Source organism: Pogona vitticeps, chromosome 4 (assembly GCF_051106095.1).
Source record: "Pogona vitticeps strain Pit_001003342236 chromosome 4, PviZW2.1, whole genome shotgun sequence".
In the NCBI taxonomy this organism is placed as follows: domain Eukaryota; kingdom Metazoa; phylum Chordata; class Lepidosauria; order Squamata; family Agamidae; genus Pogona; species Pogona vitticeps.
This window is the reverse complement of record NC_135786.1, coordinates 159,697,510-159,718,125: the sequence shown is the minus strand read 5'-3', so window position 1 is coordinate 159,718,125 and position 20,616 is coordinate 159,697,510. Positions and strand designations below refer to the sequence as shown.

At 42.0% G+C, this 20,616-nt stretch overlaps 1 protein-coding gene across 5 annotated transcripts in view; it reads left to right on the top strand.

The window, feature by feature from the left end:
* RREB1 (ras responsive element binding protein 1) overlaps positions 1–20,616 on the top strand; it is a 66,036-nt gene that overhangs the window by 7,413 nt on the left and 38,007 nt on the right. For 4 of the 5 annotated variants that reach the window (XM_072998595.2, XM_072998592.2, XM_078393423.1 and 1 more), the window contains exons 3-4: positions 2,488–2,651; positions 20,117–20,258. In XM_072998595.2, coding sequence (XP_072854696.2) covers positions 2,488–2,651; positions 20,117–20,258 — 306 coding nt within the window. The remainder of the gene's footprint in view (positions 1–2,487; positions 2,652–20,116; positions 20,259–20,616) is intronic. The other variant, XM_078393424.1, reaches the window with a different exon arrangement.

Below are 20,616 nucleotides of genomic sequence, written 5' to 3'. Positions count from 1 at the left end.
TAGTTTTGTTCTGTCGTGTTGTCGAATAATATGCTTCAGAAAGCTCCCATTTTACGTAGGACTAGGCCGAAAATAACTGATAGTAGATATGTGTGTCTCTGTGTTAACTTCCCTGAAAATCACAGCAGTGTGAAGTATTTGGGGGCAAGGGAGGGGTGGTCAGCCATCTTTTGTACCCCATGGAACAGTGCTATGTCATCTAATAGCTTTGTTCCTGGAGCAAAGGTCACTGTGGGGTTTTAAAGCTCCTGGCAACTGCTGTGGTTTGTGTTTTTAAATTGAATTTTTAATGTTAAAACTAGGCCGGGGCACTTCATAATTATAATTGGGGCCTCATCTAAAAATTAAAGAATCTAAAATAGTCCCTACCTTTAAAAAAGAAGAATGCTGGTGAAAGTGTTGTGGGGAACTTTGACTCAGAGCAATGAGGGCAGGCAATGTGGACAATAGTGCCCCACAAGCTTCATGCGACATGGCCAGGAATTATGGGAGCTGACGTCCCAGACAACTAGAGGACATCATGTTGCCTACCCTATCACTTTCAGTTGCCTGGCTAATTAACATGGATGAACACATATGTTCTTAGACCATCTCATCAGTGCTATTCTCTGGAACAAAACACTTTTTTTTGCGAAGGGGGAGGAAGAGAAAGGAGTGTTAGAACAGAGACTTAGGAGCTGTACAAATGTAGAAGATATGTACACTGCTTGAGGGGGGGGAAGAGATTTAACCATTAATTTTAGGTCCTGGTTGCAGAACTACTGTTTGAGAGTTCAGTTCCCCATTGGGTATCCCAGAAGAGTCAGTCTGTATAGCTTTGGCCAAGCTGTACAGTCTCGGGGCACCCCCAGAAGAAGGGAATGGTAAACCACCCCTGTGAGTATACTCTACCTAGAAAGCCCTGAAAAGGGTCGCCATAAGTCAATATTGACTTGATGTCACACAGTTATTATTACAGAACATAGTAGATTTCTTGGCAGTGGTTTTCAGGTTGTCACAGATACCACCATAAAGAAGAGGGTAAAACAAATGTTCATTTAGCAAAACAAAAGCAGATTTTGCTGGATTGTTAGGGAATTATTCTTACCATCAGAACTAGAGAAAACATTTCTTTGCAGCCTTATAGAGCTGCACTCTCTGGCTACTTTTAAAGAGCAGGACTAAATAGGAACCTGTTATGCCATAGTTTAAGCCTTTAGGCTAGGATGTGGCTTTCTAGAGTTGTTGGGCTGCAGCTCCCAGCGTTCCTCACCATTGGCTGCACTGGCAAAGCCTGATAGCAGCTGAGGTTCTCCAATATCTGGAGGGCTGCATTTTGCCCACCCATGCAGTCAGCAGGCATACTAAGTCTGTTGACATCTAAGGTGACCTCCAGCCTAACTCTTCAGAAATGCACATGGCTACAGGAAATTAACACAAAAGAGGCACAGTTAGTGCATACAGGTGGGACCATGTGGAGGCTGTGCATGTATCTCTTGCAATTTGTACAGCGACAAGAGCTTGGGAAAGTTACTTTGTGGATTACAGCTCCCAGGATCTCTGAGCCAACACATCACTACTGGCTGACAAATACTGGAGAGTCTGGTCCATAACACCATGTTCTGATCATGACAGCTCTTAAGAGGAAGGAAAGTTCCTGTAATTTGTGCAGATCATGAACATAAAAGATGTTCACGCTAAAACACTTTCAGACTATGCTGTGAGTCCAGTGGTATTCTCAAATCCCCCCGAAAGTTGTTATATGTGTGGGCCTCAAATAAATTCTGATGTATGGTGGCCATTTTCAGGGTTTTCCATGTAAAAAATACTCAGATGTGGTTTACCATTCCATTCTTCTGGGGGTGCCCGTGAACTGTGCAGCTAGCCAAAGGCCACAGCAGGCTGGCTCTACTGGCAGGAGGCACAATGGTTAATCAAACTCCCAGCCTGTGGATCTGCAGCCAGATACTGAGCTGTCCAGTCTGCTTCATAATAGGATAGACAGCACGATGTTTCATTATAGGGTAAACAACAAGGTATTTTGGATTGTTACTCCTATGATTCTTGTACATTGTTCATTCTACCTGTAATTTACAGGAGTTGTAGTCCTAAACATCTGGACTGTACCTGGTTGCCTATCCTTGCTTCATGCAATATTTTGTGCAACTCTTTATACTATAGACATAAGAAAGGCATAACAGCTGTTCTCAGTTGTTCCTGAATGGTGTCCTTCGAAATATATGGGGTGTCCTTGGCTTCTGTGCATTCTCAGTTTTCTGCCTCTGTTTGAACAGCAACATCATTGCAGTATTCAGTGATATATTGCAATGTTATTAATGCATAGGCCAGGTCATAAACCCCCCCCCCCCCAAAAAAAGGTGTGTAGTTAATGAGAACATTCCATACTAACATCTGTTGCATTGTTAGATGATGGTGGTTGAGATAGACTGGGATGTCCTTGATGCAGAGTAGGAACCACTCATATGAAAAATCTGTTGCTTTCTTTAGCATAACACTGACACTGGAGGGACAGACCATTCCTGCAGCATCTGTGGAAAGTCTTTGAGCTCTGCCAGCTCCCTTGATCGCCACATGCTGGTGCATTCCGGTGAAAGGCCTTATAAATGTTCAGTATGTGATCAGTCCTTCACCACCAATGGAAACATGCACAGGTGAGAATGAGTAATGACACGACAGTGTGGAAAAAAACTCTGATTAATGTTTATGTGTTTGGGAGACTGTTGACACAACAGGTCCTGTTCAATTTCAGGGCTGCAGTCCAGAGACTCCCGCTTTGGCATGGGTAGCTTTCTGACAGCAGCTGTTTGCATCGCATGATAGGTTGCTTTGCATAATGGTCTCTGAGGACATAGGATGGGAGTAGTAGTTCATCAACACCTAGAGGATTGAAGGTTTGCCATTTTAGCTGCAGTGCATTCATTTGCTGGAGCAACATTTTGGATTATGGTGATGGGCATTTGCTTGGGACTCCTTTCCCAATAAGTTTTCTGATACCAGTAAATGTTTCTGAGATTTGTGCAACTGTAGTGGCAGGTGTTACTTCAAAAAGCAATGACTCATTTGCAGATTCTAATCAACTACAGTGGTGCCTCGCTTAGCGATTGCCTAGTTTAACAATGTATTCGCTTAGCGATTAGGTTTTTGGAGTGATTTTGTGCTCCGTTTAATGATGTTCCCTATGGGGAAATTTTGCATAGCGATGTTCGGGACCTTGCCTCACTTAGCGATGACAGTTTAGGTCCCCCTGTTTCGCTTAACGATGTCTGTTTTCGCTATTTTTAAAGTGTCTTAAAATGTTCAAAAACTGTTTTAAATGCTTGGGATCGTTAGTGCACCTTGTAAAACCTTTGCAAACTTAATTTGGCTTTGTTCTGACTCTTCGTTAATTTTTGGTGAAGTTTTTTCTCCCCCATTGGAATGCATTGAACTGTTCTTCCTATGGGTGTCTTGAAAATGCATTTCTTGAAGAGACAGACACGGAGGGAGGTTGATTAGGGGTAGAGCAGTACACTATTTCAGAGCACTGCCTTTTATTTTATTTTTTGATGATGGTCATATTCCACGTTAAGAGTCTGATCCTGTGCCACAGAAGCAACATTTCTCTGCCTATATATTGAAATACATGTGGGTGTTTTGACTTCAGAAGAACCCTAAATTTTGATATATTTTTTCTTGCTAGTTTGGCAAATAGGAAAATCTGATGGCAAAAGGAGAGAAAGAAAGAAAGAAAGAAGGATCACTGAGAGGCAGCAGACGGTTTACCCGTAGAGCAGATTCTTTCAACCTGAGTCCCATATTAAGTTTCTGAGTAGGCCTCAGGGTGCTGGTGTTGAATTCTGTGGGGGGAGGGAGCAAATACAAACAGATGGGACCCCAATAACCAGCATATTTACCCTAAAGCCCTGTCTGCTGGTAACTAATCTTTAAGAGAGACATTTCAGCTTTTTTGAATAAGAAAATCCAGTACAAATGCTAAGAAACAATTGAAAGGTGGTGTTATGGGGAAGGCAAGGTAGCTGCTGTGGGAAATTTACAGCAGCCTGGATCTGTTCCCTTGGCCTGAGGTCTTCACTCCTGCTCTAGAGGGACAGGAGTTGATAAAGAAGACACATATGTTTCCAACAGTGCCTCTTGGAAAGCAGCCAAATTATGAAAGCAGAAATCCACTCTGCTTACTCTGTCATCTAATAGTTGGAGTTACACTGCCTTTGTGCATACATAATTCTGTTCAGCTGTATTCAGCTAAAAAATTATGTTTTGTAGTTATCATCTCTTCCCTGGAGGTAGCTAACATGGTCCTTACTATCTTGTTTTTCTTTACAGAAAAATTGTGATATAGCTGGTGTTCAGGTTTGAGGTACTAGTACTGATCATTAAAATGGAAGACGGAATACAGGTTGCCTTTAACCTTCTAGATGTTCTGGCCTACAGTCTTCTCATCTTCGTAAGAACTGGGGATCAGTACTTCTGGAGGGCCAAAGGCCAAGGTTTTCTCACCCTTGCCCCAATCTGATTGTCCAGAAGGCCACCTATACCTATATGTATCTGCCTGAGCGTCTAATATTATCATCTGAGATCATGCTTTCTGTGGTCCACCAGTGAAAGTCGCTTGCTGAGTATGAGTTCTTTCTTGTGTCCTTTTATATCTGGAGCACCTTTCCCAAGGACATTCCTGCAATCCTTGCTCTGTTGCATTAAAAAAAAAAGACACTTTAAGAAAATCTGGTCGGTATGTGAGTGTGTGTGTGTGTGTGTGTGTGTGTGTGTGTGTGTGTGTGTGAGAGAGAGAGAGAGAGAGAGAGAGAGAGAGAGAGAGAGAGAGAGAGAGAGAGAGAGAGAGAGAGAGAGAGAGAGAGAGAGATGGTCAGCTTTGTGGAGCCTGAGGGCTACATCTGGTGTCATCTCAGGGGGTGGAGGGGCCCCGTGTACATGTCCACATACAGGTAGGCACAGGGCTTTGCTGTCTTTCCATTATTATTGATGTGGAAACAGACAGACTGATTGACAAGGTGTGGTCGAAATTAAATAACAGCACGAGAGAGCTGTGCTGCAGACCTCTAAAGCTCCCTGTGGACTAAAAGAAACTAGAAATCCATTATTTAATGTCTATGCGGTAAGCTGCAAAATGCATTTCTGTACATTTTTCTATATTTGCTTTAGTATTACTGAACCAAACTACACCTTCAAGAAAAGTCCCCTATGGCAGTTAGTAATGATGGGACATGGGCACATGTTAGGTAATACATCTTAGGAGATAGCAAGTATAAAGTTTTCCATCGGCATCATGTTAACACTGAGCAGGGATTCTCTCTGGCTAGCTTCTTTGTTAACTGTTGCCTAACAAAAGTAAGGTATCAGCCTGCTCAGCTATTAGAACTTTTTGAAATTTCTAAATTAGGGTGGGGAATCTGAAGGTGTTTTCAGCTAAATATCCCAGAACTGGCCAAGCTAGCTGTGGCTTCAGGGAAGTGAAGTCGAGGATGTCTGGCGGGCCCCCTGTTTCCCTGCCCCCATTCTAAACAAACTGTTCTAATCTACCTTCTCTCTCCCACTTCTTTTAAAACATGTGAGATTTGTAGAATCACTATCAGAGCCAGAGTGCAGCCCTAGAGGCTGCTCAGTATGCTTCGTTGGCAAAAGTAAATACGAATTTCTATGTGCAGGCTTGCATTTTCCTTCTCTAGTCAAAAGCAGGTGCCAGAAGCCATCATATTCCCTTGAGAAAACAGTGAGTTTACACTGAATCAAGCAGAGGTGGGGCTCTTCAGGTTGAAATGATGTTTGGTTACTGCGTTTGAGTCATAGCTGTAAGGGCATGTCTTGCACCACACATGTTGACATGCCTTCTCCCCTTTCCAAGAAGCTCTCAGAATTACTTTTCCTGTAAAGAGAGTTTATAGCAAACTCACTGCCAAACCAATGTTGATGTCAGTGACTGATTGAGCATTGCATTTGATATCAAGACTGTTGTGTGTAAGCATCTGACATTTTGTGTAAAGGTGTGGGATTTGTATTTGGCTGCATCCCTATGATGAAGATATGGTGGGAGGAACGCTTTTCACGATTCTTCTATTACTATTTGTCTGGACAAGACTATACATCTCCATACTGTGAAACTGTTGTGGACCATTTAAGAGCATTTTTTGCAGAATCAGGCTGTCACAGCTCAGGGAGATTCCTTCTGTTCTTCGTGTTGATGATGGTGTTTAGTAATGAGCTAGCATTGCTTTTACCACCACCAGTTGAATACACGGATGGTAGAATGTGCTTTGCTTTTAGAAAAAACGGGCCAGCGAGAAGCTGCAGTATTCTCATAAAGGTATTGCGCTAGAAGACCTGTCATGATTTAACATTGTAAGAAGTCTTGGGTACCCCTGTCCAACTTATAGGCAAGGCAGGGTCTCTGTTGCACCATCCTGTTTGTATCTCCAGATATTTTCCTGATGATGCAGTAGGGGATTTTAAGCCTAGTGGTCTGAATATTAATCCCATTGTCCACCAGAGCTTGCTTCATCTTAATAGGCCCCTAGAGAGAAGGCATTAAAATTCTATTAATGGTACAGGTTGCAAAATGAAGGTCTTCTGGGGGATTGTTCGCTTTTTGCTATGGTGAAATGCATGCCTGTAGCAATACTACACCTGCTGTTTCAGTACCTCCTTTTAGTATGTTCTTTTACCCTTAACCTAATTAGGCAAGAAATATAGGTCCTTCTTCCTCCATCATAGTCATCAGCAACAACATCTTAGAACTGCAGAGTGGGAAGGGACCCTGTGGATCATCAAGTCCATCCCCTGTCAAGGAGGCACAGTGGGGAATCAAATTCCCAACCTCTGGCTCTGCAGCCAGATACCTAAACCACTACTGTTTCCTTCCCCAGCTTTTTAAAAATTCTGCAAGAATAAGAATAATTTAAAAAATAGTACAAAGTGGGTGGAGTCTCCCTGACTGGGAGCTATCAAGTAGAGGCTCGGTTCCAGCTGTGGATTTTGTGGCCAGATTAAGGCCCAGAGAGTTGACCAAGTGGTGGACTAACTTCACAGTCTCTAAGACTCTTCAGTTCTGATTGGTCTGGTGGTGACCAACCTCGTGTCATTCCCCTTGTCATGGTCAGATCACCATCTGGTAAAATGTAACATCTCCGTGGCTCTCTCCCCTCGCAGGGAGCAGGGACCTATTGTTATGGTCTGCCCTCGAAGGCTACTGGATCCGGTTGGATTCCAGGATGCCATGAGAGGTGTTACGGCTGACCTAGCTAGCGCTCCTGTCGACGCTCTGGTTGACAGCTGGTCCACAGCTGCCACCAGGGCCGTAGACACAATCGTGCCTAAACGCCCTCTCTATCGCAGAACCCGCCCGGCGCCCTGGTTTAACCAGGAGCTCCAAGCTCTGAAGCGACATAGGAGAAGGCTAGAGCGTAGGTGGAGGAAGAACCCGACGGATTATAATTGGATAGCTGTCAGGGTCGCAACTAACCTTTACCTGTCCAAGGCAAAGGCTGCTTGTCGAACTTACTTCGCTAACCAGATAAGCGAAGCGTCCAACCAGCAGGCGGAGTTATTCTGTATCCGGAACTGGTCCTGGTGATAGGCCTCCCCCAAGTTTCTCACCTGACCAGTTTGCAGCCTTTTTAAAATCTAAAGTGGAGGCCATCCGCCGGGACCTCTCTCCTTTTTTGAACACAGTGAGTCGAGCAGAGATGTCCAGCGCTCTGTCTTGCCCGGTAACCTTCGACACCTTTCAGCCTGTCACGCCTGATTCTGTGGCCAAGGTGCTTGACCGCTGTCGAGCCACCTCCTCCTCCCTTGACCCTTGCCCGGCCTGGCTAATCAAAGCAGCCAGGCCAATAACAACAGAATGGGCCACTGCAATAATAAATGGGTCTTTCCTTGAGGACAGGTTTCCTTCTGCCCTCAAGGAGACACTCATTAGGCCCATAAGAAAGAAACCTAGTTTGGCGGCGGACGAAATTGGCAATTATAGGCCCGTCGCCAATGTTTCTTTCATGAGCAAAGTGGTGGAGAGGGTGGTGGCCAACCAGCTTCAGGCTCTCTTGGAAGAAGCGGATGCCCTAGATCCATTTCAGTCGGGCTTCAGGCCTCGCCACGGTACAGAGACTGTATTGGTCGCCCTATACGATGACCTATTGAGGGAGGCTGACAGGGGAAAAACTTCTCTGTTAGTCCTTCTCGACATCTCTGCGGCCTTTGATACCGTCGACCACGGTATCCTCCTGAAGAGGCTCTCCAAGCTGTGAATTCATTGCCTGGCGCTTACCTGGCTCCGTTCCTTCTTGGAGGACCGGCCCCAGAGAGTACAGCTTTGGGAGTGTCTCGGCTCCGTGGAGTCTCAATTGTGGGGTTCCACAGGGGTCGATTATCTCCCCAATGCTGTTTAATATCTTCATGAGGCCGCTGGGTGAGGTCATCAGGGGGTGTGGGGCATCGTGTCATCAGTATGCGGATGACACCCAGCTCTACATCTCCTTTTCACCAACTGCAGATGATGCCGTCCTGTCCCTTCAGCGCTGCCTGGGGACTGTACTGGAGTGGATGCAGGAGAATGGGCTGAAGCTGAACCCGGACAAGATGGAGGTCCTGAGGGTGGGTGCCCCCACCGTTGGCGGCTTGGGTGACTTCCTTTCGTTTTGGGGGGTGACTCTTGCCGCAAAGAGTGGGTTTTGCAGTCTGAGGATCCATCTGGACCCGGCGCTCTCCATGGAGACTCAGGTGGCGTCAGTGGTCCGCACCGCCTTTTTCCATCTCTGGCGGATAGCCTGGCTGCGACCCTATCTCGATGTGGGAGCGCTCACCACCTTGGTCCACGCACTCGTAATCTCAAGATTACGCTCTACGTGGAGCTACCTTTGAGGCTGGCACGGAAACTCCAAGTGGTGCAGAATGCAGCGGCCAGACTCCTGAGTGGAGCGAGAAGATACCATCACATTTCTCCTATTCTGGCCACGTTGCATTGGCTGCCCATTCGGTTCCGCGTTGACTTCAAAGTTTTGATGCTTATGTTTAAAGCCCTAAACGGATTAGGGCCTCGATACTTGGCGGAACGCTTACTCCCACCCAGTTCTATCCGTGTCACTCTCGCGAGTCAGGAAGTGAGATTGAGGAGCCTGACGCCGAGGGAGGCCCGGAAGGAAAAAAACAAGAAACTGGGCCTTCTCGGCGGTGGCTCCTCGCCTCTGGAACAACTTACCTCCTGAGATTCGCGCAGCTCCCTCGCTGGGTATTTTCAAGAAACAACTGAAAACATGGATGTTTAGGCAGGCCTTCCCCCCTTCCAGTTAAGCCTTCCAGAAGGCTTTTAATTGAAATAACAACTGTGGGTCCTGATGATGGCAATTTTAATTGTATTTTAATTGTATTTTAATCATTTTATTGTATTGAATTTTAATTATTGTAAGCCGCCCAGAGACCTCTGGGCAGAGTGGGCGGCATATAAATTAAATAAATAAATAAATAAATAAATAAATAAATAAATAAATAAATAATTCCTAATTATTCTTCCTTTCCTATTCTGTTATAATATACCCTGTTTCTTGCCATCTTTGGGGGGGGAAATTATTTCTTTTTATTTATGCAAATTATGTTATGTGCTATGCTATAGGTCTAATTGTTTTTATAGTGTGTGTTGTAAGCCGCCTAGAGTGGTTGCAATTGACCAGATAGGCAGGTTATAAATTAGATAGATAGATAGATAGATAGATAGATAGATAGATAGATAGATAGATAGATAGATTGATTGATTGATTGATTGATTGATTGATTGATTGATTGATTGATTGATTGATTGATTGATTGATTGATAGACTGATAGACTGATAGACTGATAGATTGATAGATTGATAGATTGATTTTGTGAATCCATAAACTCAGGCAGAAGGCATCATGTCAGCATTTAAAATGTTATTTGTTCTATTTATGTTCTGCCTTTCTCCCAAAACTGACAACCAAGAAAGTTCACAGCAATATTAAAAAGAGGAGAAGATTTTAAAATATACAGTAGGTATTGAAACACAGTTAAGAAAAATGATAATATTAAAACACAATTGAACTAAAGGAAATTTTAAAAGGAGATGGATTTTAAAACATGCAGAACTTATGTGTTCAAAGCCCCTTTCTCAGCAGCTAGTCCACTGCTGAAAAATTGCCTAAATGAAAAGGTAATTTACCTACAGGCCAAAGAAACTCCAGTGGGTAGGTGGGGACAGCCTATCTTCCCTTGCTTAGGTGTTGCATAACCACGGAGAAAGTCCTGCAAGAATACTTTTTGTCAAAGTCTTTTAAAAATCTACCAATATGCTGGAGCATCAGGTGTCTTTATTATTCATTTCTCTGCAAGATCATTTTAAAAGGGAAGCAAATCTTTCAATCTTCCATGTAAAATTCATTTTGTTAAAAAAATGGATGATTTAGACATGATCTCAGTGCTACAGTCTTTTATCTTCCCAAAGTCAATTATCTTCTCAGCCATGATCATGAAGGAGGTAGAGCACAGTCCTTCAGGAAATTTTCCTGACTGAGTTCCATTGTAATGAATGGGAATGCTGCAGGAATGCTAATAATCTGTTGCCTTTCCCTTCTGAGTGGCATCGGAAAAACCTCACTGTGCATGTGCCCCTTTGGGATTCTTTTGCATTACTGTGCATTCTCTCTCATTTCCCACGTGTTCAATTTTGCCTCTTGCACCAGTTCTTATGAAACAGACTTTAAACAGGATGTCCTTTTAGCACACACTCCTGCATGCTCCAACCTGGACCTCTTAATCGTTGTGCACCATCTGTACTCTCTGACCGCCCTTTCGTTACTTTTTCTGTGCACATGCTGTTTGTACATCCATTTTTCTCGCAGTTTAGTAATCAGCCTTCTTGCTCTTTTGTATGTCTGGAAAATTTGTTTCAGGTGTACTCCAAGATTTATTAAACCAAGTTGGAGTCATGCTCTGCCTGGTCTTGATGGAATCCTTTGAATCTTTGTTGATTAACAGCCCACTCAATTTGCTCTTTTCTGCAGTAGCCTCTGATATTTGTTATTCCAGCACTTGTGGAAAATAATATTGAACAGAGTTTTATAACTCATGTATTTGCTTGCAAAGGATGTTGCTCATGTATGTTTTTACATAGAGTGAAGTCATGAACTGTAGCCTTCCTGGGAGTGTACCCCTTAAGAGTATGTGGTGTGTGTATGTGATGTTGTATACCTTCTAGTTTCAGAGAATGCAGAAGTGGAAAAAGGAGAAAGAAAGGATTTTGATAGCTGAATAGATGCATTAAGCTAAACATGTAAAATCTGAGTAGCCCCAGGCTAGTTTGTGTTGTTTGTAAGGTGCTACTCAACAGAATCCTAAGAATGTCTGTTTATAGCTTTCAAGGTTGTAGAGATAAGGTTGCAGGCCTAGTGGAGATTGCAAGTGAAAGTTCAGGATGGTGATGAAGATGTTTGAGGGGTCCATTGGCCCTTCATACATTTTAAACTAGGAATCAAAATTGATTGGACTCAGTTCTGGCCCAACTCTTTTACTTACCAGTTTACTCTTAGAGCAGTTAAAAAGAAAAAAAGAAAAGCCACCCTCAGTTTGTCTTGTTTTCAGTTCTGTCTTTGCATTTAAGGCTAACGATTGAAAGATAATATGCATCCTTCATCAGCCATCTGTTAGTACTTATAACACTGACATAACTGCTGTTCAGATTTATGTCACTTCTATGCAGTGGGGCATTGGCAGAGGAACAAGACTTGCAGTGACCTTCATGCATGTGTTTGTGCATACTTTTTAAAAACATTCTCCCTTTCAGGGTGAAATTCATGATTCTGAGATGATTTTTCTTGTGTGGACTCTTCTGCATTGTCGTCTTCTCTCCCTTTGTCCCATGAAGCGTATTGCTCGAATCGTCATTTCCCCCTATAATTTGCACCTCACATCCTCTCAGAGTCTTAAACACAAGTTCAGGTGCAGAGTGTAGACAGGAATTAGCATCTGGGAGCTTGCACATTGTTGAGGACATGCTGTGCATTGGCCTTGGTCAGAGACTGTTTGACCTTGCAAAACCTACTAGGCCATGGCCCTCCTGTTATAGTTACATCCCTAGAGTCTGCAATCTGAACAGAAGATAGATATGTTCATACCCTTAGAATCTGAGGACACGGAGATGGTGCAGTCTATTTGAGCGATCATGTAGAATGGATGCAGTGTTTCTTAACCAGTCTTCTGTTTTGTTGCAGTATTCCTCCTTAGTCTCGTCCCCATTTTTCATGATGATAGACAAGTGGAGAAACAGTGCCACAATCCAGGTCGCTCTTTGCTGGCCTTAGAGCAGGGTTCCCCAACCCCCGGTCTGCAGCCCGGTGCCAGTCTGTGGGCTTCCTGGAGCTGGGCCACAGAGATGGATCTCCACCTGCCTGCCTGCCCATGCACGCATGGTGGGCGTATCGTGCTTGTGGAGGGGTGTGCGCCCGCGAGTGCGACACGTCCACCCACGAGTTCAGCACACCCACCCACGGGTAGGGGGAGGCCCCCCCACGCACGAACCCCACACACCCCCAAACGGTCCGCAATACCAAAAAGGTTGGGTCCGCTGCCTTAGAGAAGTGTTCTAGGATGAAGCAACTTCTTCTGGGCTAGATTAAAGTTTTGTGTGCTACAGCCTTACACTGGGGCTGATAGCAGCTGATTAGTGCTAGATTGGTAGAACAATCTTCACCAGTCTGGTGCCCTGCTAATGCTTTGGACTGCAACACCCATCAGCCCCAGCCAAAATTACCGCTGGGTAGGGATGATGGGATTTGTAGCCAGCATGTCCAGAAAACAAACGCCAGGTTGATGTTAGGCAAGACGATAACATTGGAGGCATTTCTTGAATTGCTGTGTACTAAATTGTTTAAAATTTTTGGCCAATTAAATAATAACATGAAAAGATGCCTTATGTTGCATTCTAAACTTCATTGCAAGTACAGTTTCTTTCTATGTTCAACTGAAACAGAAGATTTAATGCAGGATTTTTGCAAGAATGTTGAGGGAATGTTATCAGATACTTTTTGGTTTGAAATATGTTAATGCCTAGCAGAAACCTAGATTTTCTTGCATGCACCTTATAGAAAGTGAAGAATACATTATCATGTTGTGTAAAAGTCATTAGGAAACCACATAAAGCTGTGCTATTTAATTATAGCAGAGCTTGGAAACATTTCCAGGTTGGACTACAGGTCCCAGAATTCCCCAGCCAGCATTTAATTAAAAAAAGTTTGAGTTGTAGTGCCCTTTACAGGGAGCCATTGCCAGAGTGTATGCATGAAAGGGAGAGATGGGTGCTTCGTCATGCTTAAATTAAGCATACAAAAGGGTTTTAGGTGAACACTTTAAAACAAAATGTAATGTGTGAATTGGACTATCAATAATGGCATGCATTAATTCTATATGGTACAAACAAGCAGTTAACATGCACACTTCACTCTTGTCAGTTACTCCTGACAGCCTCTTCATTTTTGTTATGGCTGTCATGAAATACCTGGGCACAGTAGTAGTATTTTGTTCCTCCTTAAACCCTATAAATACTGGATACTAACAGTTTTTGTATGCATTGAAGTCTGCAGTCGGGTTACATGCAATAGGAGAATGAAAGTGAGGTGATTTGCAGTTCATTTCCAACCCCATATGCTGAATGTCTTTGTCTTCAGACCTCCCCCCTCCCTCTTTTAACAGTGACAGTTTCTTGGTCTTGTTTTAAAAGAGCTGACAAGAAAGGTACATTCTGATATTTGCTCATTCTTGCATGCCAAAGTAGAACCGGTTGGACAAGTTGAGGAGTGGGAGTTAATTCTAGATACTTATTAAGGAGGAATAGCAGCAGGAACCAAGAGCATGGTTGAGAGAAACATACCCAGTAGCTTTTTCCTCATTCTCTTGCAACTTTTCTGTACTTCCTTGTGAAACCTAACTCAGGCCTACATAGTAATTACTGAAAATGGCTTGCACTCAGGCATTTAGTGGTGTGTGCAATAACACACACACACACACACACACACACACACACACACACAGAGAGAGAGAGAGAGAGAGAGAGAGAGAGAGAGAGAGAGATTTTGCCTGATAGCTGGAACAACAGGAACACGGCATACTCTATAGGAGACGTTATGTTAGATGTCTTCAAGTCACATCCAGCTTATGGCAACCCTAACAGCTTTTTCAAGATACAGTACATAAGATATTTAAGGAGTGTTTTTAACCACTGCCATCCTGCTGGGAGTTTTCAAGGCCAAGCAGGATTTGAACCCAGCCATTCTGTCCATGACTACACCACACTGGTCCTCACTGCAGTATGTAGTACAATATTTTGTTGCAGCTCCCACTTGTGACCCCTGTTAAAGCACCACTCCTACTTAGGGATCCAATATCTCAGATATATACTAATTGTAATCATGCTGTATAGGAGCATGCTGAGGTTTACTCATATACCAATAGTGCTAAGTCCCTATAAATGTACAGCAACTGATGCTATTTATGAAATCAGAAAGTTAGCCCTTAATGAATGTTTAATGTAAAGCAAACTGCATTTTTCTTCAGTGACTAACAGTGAAAAATATATTTGACTATAACACACAGACATGCACGTGCGTGCATGCACACACACACGGCAACAATGCTAGCTTTTCTCCTATTCTCACATAGCTTTTTGTGTAGGAAAATGAGGTGGTGTGTGAAGAAAATTCAGATCGGAACAGTGGTTCTTCATGAGAATGAATGAAACTGCCCTTGGAAATAAAAACATAGGTTTGCATACAGAACAGCTTATGATAAGAAAAAGTATTGCATGGAAATGCTTTATGGTTTAGGATGAAAAGTTTCATTTAAGTAAGGGAAACACCATTCAGAAATAAAGCTGCTTCTCAATTGTAGGAGGATTTCTTGAGAATAATACAAATTAGTACATCCATACAGTTCCTCTTTGTTCCATCAGTATTCTTGGTGCAATGCTTCATTCCAAATATTATTAAGTACTGGAGTATATTTGAAGATTAAGGTACTTGGAGGTGTGTGAATACAGATTTTGTTTGTGTTGTATGTTCATCTGAATGTTTTCCCATTGTGTGATCATCTCTGGTTCTCTTCTCACCTGGAGGCCCTGGAGGAGATGATTTTGATGATGCATTTCAGTTTTAGGGTGTGGTAAAATGCCCTAAAGATGTCGGAAAACGCCTCGTTTGCTAAAATGATTAATCATGAGGCCTAGCTTGGCTTCAGAATATTAACATTTAAATACTTTTTCTTCCCATTCTGTCGCCCTCCCAGCCTCAGTTTTTTAGCACATTTTTGCACCTGCATGGATATGCTATGCACAAGTACTGTGGAATGCAACATTTGGGCACATTAAGATAAGACTTTTTTCTGTCAGTTCCATTCTATTACCGTGTTCTGAACAGAAAACTCTCATTTATTTGTCTGATCAAGTTTCATATGTTTCAAAAAATGAGGTTTTCATTGGACAATAACTCACTCTGAGGAGGTTACATTTTCTGTTCTATTTAAACATTTTACAACCTATACCGCAGTGGTAACTGGTGTGTTCTTGAGCTGCAGTTCTGAGAAGCCTTCACCACCAGCAGTGCTGTTTGTGGTTCCTGAAAGTTGTAGAACAAGAACATCTGAGTTACCCAAGATTGGGAACCACTGCAATACAGGAATGACTGTCACAGTGGCTATATATTATGTCCAAAACCAGAGGCAGGTTGCCATTTAATGTTAGTTGTCAAGGAACACAAACAAAAGGGTACTGTTGTTGTCATGTCTTAATTGTGAAATTCTCAGACCTATGTCGTTGGCTGCTGTGTCAGTGCAGTAATGAACTAGATATTAATTTGGTCTAATCCATCAGGGTTCATTTTACATTTTGTAGTATTGCTGAATGATGAGCCAACACATAGGTAAGATCCATTGATTGAATGAGTAGATTCCATTTGGACTATCAGTTGGATTAAGGCATATGTCCTTGTAAATGTTTAGAGGTAAATGTTGCTGTGTCTACATACATAAGAGATACCCACTGTGGCATAGTGGATGTAGTCATGGACAAAGACTGAGGATGCCTGCGTTTGAATCCCCATTCAACCATAGAAGTTCATTGAGGATGTGGAACAGGTAAAACCACTCCTCGGATGTCTCACTCGCCTTGAAAGCCCTATTAGGGTGGCTGTAAGTCAGTTCCAACTTGATGGCACATCAGAACAACACTAAACTCCCAATACAACGTGTCCCCATCAAACTCTCCAATCCATTTACATCTAAAATTGAAAGGAAGAAAAACACAGCTGATGTTTCCCTTCAATTTTAGATGCAAATGGATGGGAGAATAAACTCACAGGTGGATGATGAACAAAGAAAGTACTTGGTCATTTCAGTTTATATGAAACTTTCAAAATAGTTGCTAAATAAATTAAACTTACATTTAAAAGAATTAATCTGATTTGAATAAGTTTCATCCTTCCCCAGTCTAGTAAACTGTGTTATGATTAGTGATAGAAAAATATACAGTTATATTTCCCTCACATTTTAGCAATGCATGTTGAAGTTTTGCTCCCATGCTTCATAAAAATGTTTTGTCCAGGCAATTATTGAAAAAATAGAAAAGTTATCAGTTTCTGTTTGTGGACTGGGAATCCAGTGCCATGTTGGTCTATGTATCAGGTGGCAAAATAATCTAACTGACCCTTCCCTGATCCTTGAGAATACAAAAGCTACTCATTTGTGTTTAAGATTATTGTTTCTTATAGATACATATGTTTGCAATGTATCTGATTAGGATTAAGATACAGTTTAGACATGCTTCTATAATTGATAGTGACGTGTCTTGTCTGATTGCTTCTGCTTTTTACAATGTCTTGCAAAGATGACCTATGACATCTTCTCTCTCTCTCCCTCTCTCTTTCTCTCGTAAAACTGTACAATACCCTGTTTCCCCTAAAATAAGACCTAACCTGAAAATAAGCCCTAGTTAAGTGAAACTCCGCCCTCCACCATCGTGCAGCAACCAGAAGAAGATTTCATGACTGTATTTGAATAAATGTAGATTGTTGTACATGAAAACAAATAAAACATCCCCTGAAAATAAGCCCTAATGCGTTTTTTGAAACAAAAATTAATATAAGACCCGGTCTTATTTTTGGGGAAACAGGGTAAAAACTTCAAAACATTATATAGCATTACATTCTGTTAAAAACAATTAAACATGAATGAAGATTAAAATCAATTCTAAAAACATTTCAAAATATCTAAATTTTATAAATATTTTAAATGCTTTTAGAAATGTTTATAAATTTTTAAAAAATGTTTCATTCTCTTAGGACAGTGATGGTGAAACTATGGCACGTGTGTCACAGCTGACACACAGAGCCCTGTCTGCGGGCACGCAAGCCAAAAGTTGCAGGATCCCCCCCCACCCCCGCAGCCAAACCTCAGGAGGCGGCTGCAGCTGCAGTGCTGGTGCTTCGACAGGCGGTGGGTCAGGATCCGGAGCAGCTGGTTCTGGCGGCAGATCCGGAGTGGGGTCTCAAGGCACCAGGGATTGCCCTTCCGCCGCCACTTCCAGTTCTGCCAACACTGGTTCCAGTTCTGCCGCAGCGGCACACCGCCCGCTGTTTTTTTGTTTTGTTTTGTTTTTATTCTTTTTCAGTTTGGGCAATCAGGAACATAAAGGTTTGCTGTCTTAGGATATACTTGACTGCTCTTTGTGGATCACCTATAGTTTCCAGTTACATTGATAATCAGGGTCAGTGCTCTCCCCCCCCCCCCCCCCAAATTCCCTATCTATACATGTCTGGGTAAATAGTATTCCTGGTCCTGGTGCCAGCTTACTTGGACATCTGACAGAGGCAACTATTCTTGGGCCTCAAAGATAGCTGTTTTCTCAGTCTAATAGTTAGTCTCTTTGAAATCTGCTCTGTGTCAAAACAGGGCTCTTCACCATTTATTTAATTTGTTCAAGAAGAGGTGTCTGTTTTCAGAAATAGAGGTAGTTGTAGCTATGTAATATCAATATTCCCTATAAGGGGTCATTCTTTGTAATTGTCCTTGTCTTCTGATGCTTTATGGCCTGGAAGCTTTCCTTCACATCACTCGTTATTTTGGAATTATGCCTTGTATGTATATTTATTTATTTATTAAACTTATATACCGCCCATCTAGAACGTGTCTACTCTGAGCGGTTTACATAAAATTTATTTCAAATTTTGTTGTTGTTTTTTTCATATCTTTTTCTGAGGGGAGGAGATCTTTAGGCTGTAACTGTTGCCAAGAATGTTCCTTGTTAATTAAGGGTTCATACATATATCATGGTATGGTATTATAAGGGGTCTGAATGAATTCAGGTTGTTGGTTGTGGAATGTAATGTGTATAGCATGAGACTTTAGTGAATCCAGAACTTGTTTAAGGTTCTTAATTGCTAGGTATCAGAATGTGGAAGTAATGTGTTGCATTGTTAACTTCTTACTTTTGGGATGAAGAGGGATTAGCAGTTGTGAAAAGTGATGTCACTGTGGGGACATAATCACTTACTCAGTTTAACGAGTAATATTTACTCATTATTCCTGAAACATCATTTGTGAGAATTTCTTACTATTTTTGTGTTTTTAAAGTATGCAGTTAAAATGTACAAGAAAGAGAACGAGGTCCCCTGAAATTATGTTTTAGGAATAGAACCTCGGAATCATAGAATAATTGAGTCAGGAGGGGCCTATAAGGCCATCGAGTCCAACTCCCTGCTTAATGCAGGAATACAAATCAAAGCAGATCTCCTGCTACTCCCCCCCCCCCACACACCTGCAGCCAAACCTTAGGAGATCTGACAGATAGTTGTCCAGTTACCTCTTGAATGCAGTAACAAGTGTTTCTCAATTAAAAAGTGGTGATCTCACCACTCATTCTATAATTTTTTTAAAAAACATATTGTTTTGAAAAAGCCATTTGATAATTAAAGGTAAAAAATCAGCTAAATAACTTGATAAAGCAAGTTGCCATTCTCTTCAAATATTGAATGTCAAGCAATGGATTGTTAAAAATGCTAAGCAGTGAATTACTTTTTAAAAAGAAATGTTCCAAGCTCTGGAAGAGGAGCCCCAGCTTGACAGAGCATGCTCTAGAAACTAAGGAATGTTATCACAAATGATCCTAGGCATTATAAATTCAGCTTGTTGAAAGAGCAAGTTCTGCTGGGAGCATTTTAACGATCTGTATGTGTGTGTTCTTCCAATTTTAGTAGACTTTCCTTGAATTCTAGTCTGCTTATATGGTTGACCTTGTCAAAATCAGAGTGATAAGGGTTGGGGTAGAGCCATATTAAAGTAAATAATTTTTTCATAGTCTCTGGTAATATAAGACAATGCAGTAACACAGCCTTTCCTCCATTGGGATGAATGGCCAAGAGGTAAATTGACACATGATGAGGTGACATAATTAAAGTAAGAAGTGAGGCCATACAGACTCGGGGATACTGAGTGCTCCAGTTCAAAATAGGTTTCCAAGTGCTGGCTTTGCAGTGTTTGCCCTTCATCAAGTTCTGGAAGTAGGGCTGATAAATGCATCATATTGTGAAGACATTAAGGGATGCTAGATATTCTGGGAAAGATGGTGAAATAAAGGTGGCCTAAGCTCAGCTCAGTGAGTTGGAGCATCTGGTAGGTCAGGAGTTTGACTGTGCTTTGTAGAAGAGTCACCCAGCGTGTTCTTGGGCAAGCTGCACAGTCCCAGAGCATTCTCAGGACATCATAAACCACTTTCTTTATATTGAGTATCTAGAAATCCATGGAAAGGATCACCAGAAGTCACAATCAGCTTGATTGCAAGTAAACTTAGTGAAAAATCTCTCTTCATTACATTTGTTTTGTCAGATTATGTTCTCTTCTTGTGCATTGCGATATTTTAAATTGGTGCTAAAGCGTTGTAATGAGAAGCACATTAAAATAGTGAATGTCCATTACTTTAATTATAATAATCTGTTGTTGTTTTTTTTTTAATCATATATTTTCAAACCTTGATTGAAGTGTCCCACTATTGAAAATCTGTGTTCAACCACTGGCTCTTTTGTTTCTTTTCCTCCCCTCCTATCTCCCACCTGACTTCAGACACATGAAAATCCATGAGAAGGATCCAAACAGCACAACAAGTACGACGACGCCTGTCTCCCCACTGAAACGCAGGCGATTGTCCACCAAACGTAAACAAGAGACTGAGGTGGACAAGGAGGACCGGACTCCAGCAAAAAAGGTTCTTTGGGAAACACTGAGAAAATAACCCCTGTGGTTGCATTCTGTTCCCTCATTCGCCCTTTTCCCTTTTATCTTTTTATTTGTGATTTAGGATTGATTTTTAAAAAGAGTTTAGACTTCAAATTAAATATTAAAAAAAAAAAGAATCATCATGTGGACGGAGGAGGAAAAAGAAGTGGTAGGAATGTGTGGTTGCTACACATTCATTTTCTGAAGCTGCAGTATGTTGGTCAAAGGGCAAGTTGCTGTGAAGGATTTCAGTTAGAATGAGACAGGAAATAAGAAGCATGTTGGTTTTGTTCCTCTTCAGTGAAAGAGCACTGGTTCACTTCGTGCCTGAAGTGGCTCCCATGTTT